At 51.8% G+C, this 10,894-nt stretch overlaps 1 protein-coding gene across 1 annotated transcript; it reads left to right on the top strand.

Moving 5' to 3' along the window:
• Window positions 1-8,243: 8,243 nt before the first annotated feature.
• Window positions 8,244-10,138, top strand: S100A2 (S100 calcium binding protein A2). Its single transcript, XM_023508321.1, has 2 exons — window positions 8,244-8,384; window positions 9,986-10,138. The coding sequence occupies exons 1-2, from the start codon at window positions 8,244-8,246 to the stop codon at window positions 10,136-10,138; spliced, it is 294 nt and encodes a 97-aa protein (XP_023364089.1).
• Window positions 10,139-10,894: the final 756 nt, after the last annotated feature.

Below are 10,894 nucleotides of genomic sequence, written 5' to 3'. Positions count from 1 at the left end.
GCTTGAGCCCAGGAGTTGGAGGTTTCTGTGAGCTGTGATGCCACAGCACTTTACCCAGGGGGTTAGCTTGAGGCTCTGTCTCAAAAAGAGAGAAATAAATAAATAAATAAATAAATGATGAGATAAGGTGATGGACAAGGGGCTGCAGAAGCATCCAGGGGTGTACCTGCCTGTGTGTGCACATGAGCACACTCATGGGGGAGATGGGAAGTAGGTGCAGGAATGTTGCACACAGGAGATGATCTTTGAGCTGTTCTAAGGGTGATAAGGAGAACGGGAGGTGGACCAACCGAGGAAGGGTTTTCCAGAAAACTATATGACACAGGCAGGGGCTTGGAGGTGTGCAAGAGAGCGAGGAGCGTGAGTGGCTGCAGTCGTGTGCCCCGGGAGGCGCGCCACATGAGGCGCGCCACATGAGGCGGCCTTTTCCTGAAAGTGATGGGGATTTGCTAAGTGTTTGCATCGGGAGCAACGTGCTCAGATGTGAATTTTAGGAAGATCACTCTGGGGGCAGAACTGAGAATGGTTGGAGTTGGGGACAAGGGTATAGACGGAAGGAGTCTGGATGTATCTGCAATAGTTCAGGAGCAAGAATGCCACGGACAGGCTCTAAGGCGGTGTGGACAGAGCTGACGGTATTGAGGCGGTGGCACGATAGGTGGAGTGACCAGATGTCCAGAGGACCTCGAAGGGAAGCAGGAAGCTGGGAGGACAGCTGAGTTTATGGCGTGGGTCCTTGGGTGGATGGTGGTGTTACTTGTGGCAAAGGGGGAGCCAAAAAGGGGTGGGAGATCTAAGGAAGGTTTCTTTTAAGCTTCTTTTAAGCTTTCTTTCTTTCTTTTAATTCAGGCCAGAGGGCATTTGAAGGCAAGAAGAAAAATGCTAGAACTACAGAGGAAGAGAAAATGGGCCCTAAGGTGGGGCTGAGAAGCGGGTGTGGGGTGGGAGAGGACACGAGAGATGCGGGACTGAGCCTGAACGGGATACTAGGGCTCTCAGGGGTCAGTTTCTCCTCTATAAAGTGGGATTAGCTTGTCCCAACTTGCTGGGATTGTCCTGTGAACTAAACCGGGTAATATGCAGACCGTGCCTGACTCACAGATGCCGAGTAGCGTCCGCCCCACCCTGCGGCAAATACCAACGGCAAATCCGCGCTGACCTGAGCCCACCCAGTTCTCTCATGCTTATCTTTCTGTCCAGCATAGTGACGGGTATGATCAATAAAACAGGGGAAATAAATTATTAAGTGCAGTTTGGCGAGAAAGATTGTTTCACAGCTTATTTGGGCCGGGGCAGAGGCACAATAATAAAAGAGCGTCCACCTGGTGAAAAATTTTCAAGCCTAAAGTTGCAGCAACACGTGCCGAGGTTACAGTGTGAGTCAGAGGCAACGCCGGGACGTACAGCTGGGTCCCATAGTGAAACCATTTCCACGGAACTGCCCACGGAAAGGGGAATGTGCAGAACGTGGCACTGGTCACCACTTCCGGCATCTAGTTCCCCCCTGCCCCCGTCCTTTGGCTTTTAAAAGAACTCCCAGGTATCTGGCTTCCATTTGAGAGGTCCAGTGGGGGAAATTCAGAGCAAGGACTGTCCGGGAAACCCCTTCTGTGGGAAGCAAGTGTGGTTATGGAAAGGATCCTCGGGATGAGTCAGCACGGCTCCTACGGCGTGAGTCTGGAGCAGGGCGGGCACTGGGAGGACTAGGGCGTAGGGCGGGGCGGGGGATCCGGAGATCAGAGGGCGGGGCGGGGACCGGAGACCGCGCCGCTGCAGTGACACACCGAGGCCGTCGGGGGGCAGAGTTGGAGGCAAAACCCTGCAAGCTGGTGGAAAAGTCAGCCCCTGGCAGGGACACTGCAGAGCCTTTGCCTGGCTGTCCTGCTGCCTGCCTGTGTCCCGAGTTCCTGCCTTCATAGAGAGTCGGAGATTGTCAGAGCGGGATCAAGCTCCAGGGATTGTCCCATTCACCTCTCCTGAGCAGGGGATTGCCCAAGGTCACAGAGCAAGTTAGGGGCACATTGGTATGATTACCACTGGTCTCAGGAATATGGCCATTTGTGGGCACAGTCCTGGCCTCAGGTCCTGAGACACAGCACATGATCACAGGCAGTGCTGCCCCTGGAAATCTCGTCGCCCTGCGGTCCTCTCGCCTTGTTCCTTCCCCCTCTGTTCTATTTATCTTTCCAAGCCCTTCTCCAAGTCCCTTCCATGGGTCCTTGCCCTCTGTCAGTCCTGCCTGCCTCCTGCCTCTGTCTCTGCCCTCAGGGCAGCTTTCAAGGCTCCCTCACCACCCAGGGCCCCTTGACCGCCCAGGGCCAGCTGTTTCCTGCAGGCGCCCTGGGGGGTTGCAGCTTTGAGAGCTCTGTTTTCCAGCTGGGTGTCTCAGTGCCATTCTTGGGATCCAGAGGAGAAATCCTTACTTGGTAGCACCATCAGAGTTTTCAGGAGGTGAAAAGGACCCCTGGGCTCACGCATGCTACTCTGTACCCCCGCTGCCAGTGGGCAGCTGTGAAGCCGGATGGGCAGCTGGTATGGGCAGACAGGCCCCCAGATCACTCAGAAAGAAGGCCCGGTTCCTGCGTAGGGGCCAAGGCAAGAGACCGCAAGCACACAAGTGGTTCAGTGAAAATCGGAATGCTCTCAGCACACAAAGGACAAAAGGAGTTCTTTGTCTAGGACAAAACAGCTGGAGACCGAATCTAGATGGGTCTGGGAAGGTGCTGTAAGGTGGGTGGCATCTAAGTGGGCTTTGAAGGATACGTGGTGTAGACACATTCTGAGCAGAGGGAAGAGCAGCATAGGAAACAGGTCTCAGTCACACGGAGTGTGCCCTGGTGCATGCATGCAGTGGACTCAGGGTGGTTGGAAGGCAGGTGGGCCACCAAGAGTACAGCCCTGCCAGGCTTTATGGGACCCACTCCAGCTTCCGTGCAGGGAGGACCCTGCTGAGGCTCTTGGTTAAAATAACAGAGCTGCAGAGAAGAGCTGGCACAGCAAGCTATTGGGCCTCACCCTTGGCTGAGTTCCTCCTGAAGTAGTTTTTTATTTTTTTTTTCCAGTTTTTGGCCAGGGCTGTTTTTGAACCCACCACCTCTGGCATATGGGGCCTGCGCCCTACTCCTTTGAGCCACAGGCGCCACCCCCGCCCCCATGTAGTTTTTGATAAGAAGATAAGTAGTGTGAGGGATTCAAATACCTTGGGGAGCAGGGGACACTGGATGGCTGTGCCAAGGTATAGCAGAGGACACTGGGGGCTCTAGGCCTGACTTTATCTCCCCTGCTCAGGCTGGCCCCTGAGTCCCATGGTGGTCCCAGGAAGAAGCCAGCTTATTATCAGAGCCCCTGTCAGTTTTCAGTCTGATTCTCCTGGGGGGGTCATAATTAGGGTGACCAGACGTCCCGATTTTGGCGGCACAGTCCCGCTTTTCAACAATTTGTCCCGTATCCCGCGGTGTTTTTAAAAAGTCCCGATTTTTGGAAAGAATGCAGGAATGGGCGGGAGAACAAGAAGGGAATATACGGTTTTCGGCTGCCATGTGGCTATTTTGCCAGAATATGAGTTTTATATTATTTTTGTTAATTTTATAATGTTAAACTGTAATAAATAATTGCTGAGAAGTGATTATCGAGAACTGCTTATCAAAGTTTGCCTTGTTGTCAGGCCCTGCCCGGCGCCATCGCCCCTGCCCCGCCCCCGCCCCCCACCCCCGCCATGTTTTCCCGCCTTACAGATGTTAGAAAATGGTCATCCTAGCCAAAATTCACAGTTCCCCTTTGTAGGTCTCTATGTCTGGGCTGTTGCCTCCAGGCTGGTTGTGGTTTCTTCCTGCTGCTCTGGGACTGCAGCTGCCCTGGCCCTGCGGGAGGAGGGTGTTGCCACTGAGTCATTGCGTGGGCATCTGGGCCTGGAACCACAGTGAGTCACCTAGCCGTGGGGGAGGGGATGGAAGAAATGGAAAGAAGCTGCCTGACATCTGGCATGTGGAGGGCACCTGGGCCCAGAGGAAGGGCGGTGGCCAGACTGGAGTTGGGATAGACAAAGGCCCAGAAAAGAAGGAGGCCCTGGGAAGGGTATACTAGGCTGGGCTGTGAATGGCTGAGTGGCTGGGGTGTTTGCCTTTCTCTGGGGCTGTGGTCCTGGCTGGACCTCTGCCTCAGGCCTGGCCTCCAGACTTGGAAGCTGTCCAGCTCCATACTTCTGCCCAAAGTACCCTACCCACTCACCCATCCTGTGCCTGGAACAGAGGAGGCCAAAGTTTTTCTCCTCACCCTTTGCCACCTGAGGGCTTCCTTACACTTCGAATAGACTCCTGCCCCCCTAATGGTGTGCAGAGCAACTCCACTTCTCACAGCTTCCCTGTCCTTCTAGACCCCTTCCCACCCACAGGGGCCTGTCTGCTGATGCCTTGCTTCTTCATGCTGTGCGGTGCGGATGGACTCTCTGGTAGGTTAGTTCTGGAAAGTTCTTTTCCCATCAATGTAGCTGTCACTCCAAGTCACAGCCTTTGACCACTGCCATTGTGCTTAGGGCTGTGGGCTAGGCATGTCACCAGTGCTCCTGCCTGGGAGGGCAGAGGCAGAGAAGTCCAATCTCCAGTCCCAGGGGCCTTCTACTCAGTGGGTTCCAACTCCATCCCCACCAGAAACCTTGACAGAGGGTATCTGAAGATGCAGGAAATATTCAGGGTTACCTGTAACTATCTCATCTCCCCAGCATGGGGACAGAAGGAGACTTTGAAAACACAAGAATATGCTCAAAATTGAGCTTGTGATGCAATGGTGACACCACTGAAATCCTTTGTTTTGGTGGGTTACTTTTTTTTTTTTTTAAGAGTCTCATTTTGTTGCCCTCAGTAGAGTGCTGTAGCGTCACAGCTCATAGCAACCTCCAACTCCTGAGCTTAGGCAATTTTCTTGCTTCAGCCTCCCAAGTAGATGGGACTATAAGTGCCCTCCACAACGCCTGGCTATTTTTTTTTTGTTGTTGTTGTTGCAGTTTGGCCGGGGCCGGGTTCAAACTCACCACCCTTGCTTGGTATATGGGGCCGGCACCCTACTCACTGAGCCACAGGTGCTGCCCTTGGTGGATTACATTTTAAACTCTTTACTCATTGTTTCTGCCAATAATTTGTAGTAGAAAGCTAATAAGACCAGCAAAATACATGAAAAAGGCCTTTCATCTTGTGTCTACTGTGCACACTCAGTTACCTCATTACCTCATTAAGAAGTATTCTGGGGGCTGGATGTGGTGGCTCACATCTATAATCCTAGCACTCTGGGAAGTCCAGGTAGGTGGACTATCTGAGCTTATGGGTTTGAGCCCAGCCTGGGTAAGAGGGAGACCTTGTCTCTAAAAATAGCCAGGGTGGCTTGGAGCCTGTAACTCAGTGGCTAGGGCGTCAGCCACATACACTGGAGCTGGCGTGCCTGCCAAATCCAGCCTGGCCTGCCAAACAGTGACAACTACAACCAAAAATAGCCAGGGGTTGTGGAGGGCTCCTATAGTCCCAGCTACTTGGGAGGCTAAGGCAAGAGAGTCGCTTAAACCCAAGAGTTTGAGGTTGCTGTGAGCTGTGATGCCACATCACTCTACTGAGGGCCACATAGTGAGACTCTGTCTCAAAAAAAATAAATAAAAAAAAATACAAATAGCTAGGCATTGTGGTGGGCGCCTGTAGTCCCAGCTATTTGGGAGGCTGAGACAAGAGGATTGCTTGAGCCCAAGAGTTTGCAGTTGCATCGAGTTGAGATGCCACAACACTCTACCAATGGTGACAAAGTGAGACTCTGTCTCAAAAGAAAAAAAGAAGTAACTTCACTCCCTCAACTCCTGAGGTCAGCCCTGCCCTCTACCTGTTGCCCTCAGCTGCCTTCTCTGACCCCCAGCTTCTTAAGGGTGGCCCCAGACTGTTTCTCTCTCTCTCTCTCTCACACACACACACACGGACACACATCCACACACGTATCATAGGCATATCACATGTATACATGCTGTGAACTCTTGGCATGTGCCTGCAGCCTCTGACACGGAGGGGCTATGACTCACAGGCATGTCATGAGAATGGGCCTGGCAGGAGATAGTCCATCAACCCTGGCTTGGGCTGCTGTGTACCCATGACACCTCCCATTTCTCTAGATGGCTTGGTTTGGCTCCAGGGCTGCCCTGGGCCAGGTCTAGAGCCCTCCTCTAGGTGTTGGTAGACCAGGCAGTCCTAGGAGGGAGGGGGCCTGGAGGGAGTGGGTGGGGGTGGCCAGAGGTATCAGGTTAAGACAGGTTTGGTTTCTCAAAATGCCAAGTTGGGGGATGGTGGGGCTGGTATATAAATCCCCAGCCTGGGTGCCTGGCCACTTTGTTCTCCTTTCTGGGGCTCTCTCTGTGCGGTCTAGTCTGGTGAGTACCTCTGTCCTGCTGAGGTCTGGGTGGGGAGGTCTCTGCCTTTGTCCCTCTGCTTTGATCTTCATCCCCATAGTTTTTTCATTCTGGCTTTCTTGGGTGGATCAGGCTAGGGCCTTTCTGGGTCTTTCCACTTTACAGGATCTTCTGTGAAGTATCAGGTCATAGAAGGGTCTTTTTCCAGGTTTCTCTGTGAGATCTTAGAACAGGGGTTACTCTGAGGCCCTCTGTTAGGTCTCTCAGTCTCCGGGCAGGTCCTTCCTTGGGGGTACTGTAACCGAGTCCTGAGTTTACATGTAGGGCACTGTAACAGAGTCCTGAGTATACCTGTAGGGGAACTGTAACAGAGTTCTGAGTTTACATGTAGGGGAACTGTAACAGAGTCCTGAGTATACCTGTAGGGGCACTGTAATAGAGTCCTGAGTTTACATGTGGGGGTACTGTAACAGAGTCCTGAGTATACCTATAGGGGTACTGTAACAGAGTGCCGAGTTTACATGTGGGGATACTGTAACAAAGTCCTGAGTTTACATGTGGGGGTACTGTAACAGAGTCCTGAGTATATCTTTAGGGGAACTGTAACAGAGTCCTGAGTTTACATGTGGGGGTACTGTAACAGTCCTGAGTATACCTGTATGGGTACTATAACAGAGTCCTGAGTTTATATGTGGGGTACTATAACAGAGTCCTGAGTTTTCATTTCTGTTTTTTCCCCAAATCCTGGATTCTAATAGGAGTAAGGTGCAAGAGGGGTTCTCAAGTACACAGTTCTCCTGGGTATGGGCAGGGGTTTGCCATAGGGAAGGTGGGGTGGCAAGACATCCCAGGACTTTTCTTGCCTCTGGCATCAACTTCTCTGGCCACACCGGATCCTGCCTAACCTTTCCAGGCTGGTCTGAGCATTCTTGGAAGCAAGTCCTCTGAGGACTATCCCACCTTTTTTTTTCTGAGACAGAGTCTCACTCTCTTGCCTCACTTTTTTTTTTTTTTTAATTTAACTTTTTGGTCGGGGCTGGCACCTCCAGCATATGGGGCTGGCACCCTACTCCTTTGAGCCACAGGCGCCACTCCCCACTTTTTTAAAAGACAGATTCTCACTCTGTTGCTCCAGGCCAGAATGCCCTGGCATTAGCCTAACTCACAGCAACCTCAAAGTCCTGGGCTCAAGTGATCCTCTTGCCTCAGCCTCCTGAGTAAGCTGAGATTGCAGGTGCCTGCCACAACACTTGGCTAGTTTTTCTGTTTTTAATAGAGATGGGGCCTCACTTTTGCTCAGGATGGTCTGGAACTCCCGAGCCCAAGGGATCCACCTGCCTCAGCCTCCCAGAGTGCTGGGGTTACAGGCGTGAGCCACTGCATCTGGTCTGGGAAAGGACTCTTTCAATGAGTGCCCCACTACTGGGGGTGGCCATGGCTACTGCCAGGCAGCACAGTGGCCCGGCTAGCTAGCCCATGGCTGTTCCCATGCTGCCAGCCCTTGGCACAGACAGGGGTCAAATGGGACCCTGTTCAGCCTGTCATTTCCCTTCCTATGGACACTCAAAAGGGAACCCTGTTGTCAAAGGTGTGTTCCTTGTGATTGGAAGACGCATGAGGCCCTGCCCTTGGTGACTCCAGACATGAGGGGAGGCTTAAGCATCTGTCTGCAGGGTGAGGGCAGGGGGCATGGCCCTGCACTGAGGGAGTCAGGGTCTGAGGAGCAGTTAGAGCCCCTGTCTTCCCATCAAAGACACTTTGGTAAGGTAGTTTGGGGCACAGGAAGATATGGGTCCTACAGGCTGGGATGAGGCCCCCAAATCCTTGGTGGTATCTTCCTTGTCTGTCACTTCTGAACCCCAGATCTGAGATGTCCAGTCCCCTGGAGCAGGCACTGGCTGTGATGGTCACCACCTTCCACAAGTACTCTGGTCAAGAAGGGGACAAGTTCAAGCTGAGTAAGGGGGAGATGAAAGAACTTCTGGAGAAGGAGCTGCCCAGCTTCGTGGGGGTGAGTAGGGGAAGGCTGGGGGTGGGACAGGCCCAGGGTGAGTATGGAGTGCCGGTTACACCTCTTCTTCCCCAGGCCCAGGGCACCCTGTGGGGCCAGCCCTTCCTCCCTCCCCACTTCTGCTTCAGGGCTTATGGTAGTGGGAGTGAGGTTGAGAGCTATGTGGTATGTTTGTCTGATCCTCTCACTGAAGAGGCTAGAAAGGGGAAGTGACTGGCCAAGATCACATATTATGCATGCTCTCTTTCCTTCTGACTGTCCAAGTTTGTTTGTTTGTTTATTTATTTATTTATTTTAGACAAAGTCTCACTCTGTTGCCTTGGGTAGAATGCCATGGGGTCACAGCTCACAGCAACTTCAAACTCCAGCTCAAGTGGGACTACAGGTGGTCTCTGCAACACCTGGCTAGTTTTCCTATTTTTAGTAGAGATGGGGTCTCCCTCTTCTTCAGACAGGTCTTGAACTACTGAACTCAAGTGATCCACCTAGCTGGGGCTCCCAGAGTGCTGGGATTACAGGCATGAGCCACCGTGTCTGGCCCTGACTCTCCATGATTAGGTGCCAAACTGAGAAAGTGCAGGGAGAGGAGAGCCCCTGACAACACGCACCTGGGACAGTCTGCAGGGAGGTGCAATCAGCTCTGAATTTGCCCCATGCCCTCATGGGTAATCCCAAAGTCAGGTCTTAGGCTTTGAACATAAGAGGTCCTTTTTTTCCTTTTATAGCTTTTGATTAAACTTTCTTTCTTTTTTTTTTTTTTGAGATAGAGTCTAACTATGTTGCCCTCAGTAGAGTGCAGTGGCATCAAAGCTCACAGCAACCTCAAACTCTTAGGCTTAAGCCTCAGACTATTTTTTTTTTTTTTGAGACAGAGTCTCAAGCTCTCCCCCTGGGTAGTGTGCTGTGACATCACAGCTCACAGCAACCTCCAACTCCTGGTCTCAAGCAAGTCTCTTGCCTCAGCCTCCCAAGTAGCTGGGACCACTGGTGCCTGCCACAACGCCTGGCTATTTTTTGGTTGCAGCCATCATTGTTGTTTTGGTGGGCCCAGGTTGGATTTGAACCTGCCACCTTAGGTGTATGTGGCTGGTGCCTTAGCCACTTGAGCCACAGGCGCCGAGCCAAGCCTCAAACTCTTGCCTTAGCCTCCCAAGTAGCTGGACCTACAGGCACCTGCCACAATGCTCAGCTATTTTTTTTTGTTGTTGTTGTTGTAGTTGTCACGGTTGTTTAGCAGGCCTGGACTGGGTTCGAATCTGCCAGCCCCAGTGTAGGTAACCACTGAGATACAGGTGCCGAGCCTCTAATCATTTTGGTTGGTATCAAAAAGTGTTTGCCTTTTGTGAGTTTACCTTGCTGGTGAAGGAGAGCAGGTGTTGCTTAGGGGCCCAGGGTCTTCCTCATGCCTGGGAGAGGGGGCATGCTGGAGACTCACTAATGAGTGTCCTTCAGCCCATACTCACGGGCCCTCTTAGTAGCTCCCCGAGCTCCCTGTCCTGTGTGCCCACCTGCTGGCCTGTGAGTCTGTGTGGGCTCTGGGTGTTTGGTGTGGAGTTGGGCTAGGGCTGGCTTACATTGACCCTGTTCCCTCTTGCTTTCAGGAGAAGGTGGATGAGGAGGGGCTGAAGAAGCTGATGAGTGACCTTGATGAGAACAGTGACCAGCAGATGGACTTCCAGGAGTATGCTGTATTTCTGGCCCTTGTTAGCACCATGTGCAATGAATTCTTCCAGGGCCACCCAGACCAGTCCTGAAGCAGAGCCCTTGGCTCCCTGCCATGGATGGAGCTCTCAGTCTGGGACTGCCAATCCCTTTTGGTTTTGTACTCAATACACTTTTTTTTTGTTTGTTGATGATGTTCTAACTGCTTAGCGATGTCCCACAGCCCGACTGGCTTAGTTGGAGCCCTGGGAACCAAGTGTCTCCTGTGTCCTACTCCGTTCTGAGTCCTGAGTCACCTGAAAATCTCTCCAAAGCCAGAGCTATGCCTTAGGTCCCAAAATTGGAGTTCAAATACCAGTAAAAAAGAAAAAAAAAAAAAACCCACAATGCCAGTAAAAAATTTGGAAATTAAGATGGGTTGCCAACATTTTATTTTGCCAAATAAGGATATTAAAAAAGGCAAATAACACCAACTTTCACTATCATTTCATAAAAAGAGAGAATCTCAAAAAAAGCTGTTCAAATAGAGAAGGAAGGATATAGTCTGATGACAAAGAACAGATTAGAGCATTCGTTACTGTGAGCAATGAGTTGGCCCTAGGACCTACTCAAGAGGTGTAAATTAGCCAACTCCACAAAGCTTTGTTTTAAGGACTCCTTGTCAGATTACAGGCCATAGGCAATGCTGTGGTTTGAGTGTGTCCCCAAAGTTCATGTGCTGGAAGGTTGGCCTCCAGTGCAGCAGTGTTAAGAAGTGGGATGTTTGGGCGGCGCCTGTGGCTCAAAGGAGTAGGGTGCCAGCCCCATATACTGGAGGTGGTGAGTTCAAACCCAGCCCCGGCCAAAAA

Source organism: Otolemur garnettii, unplaced genomic scaffold (genome assembly GCF_000181295.1).
Source record: "Otolemur garnettii isolate 467f Iridium unplaced genomic scaffold, OtoGar3 scaffold00244, whole genome shotgun sequence".
NCBI lineage: Eukaryota > Metazoa > Chordata > Mammalia > Primates > Galagidae > Otolemur > Otolemur garnettii.
Note: the sequence above shows the minus strand (reverse complement) of the source record. Positions and strands in the feature narration are given on the sequence as shown.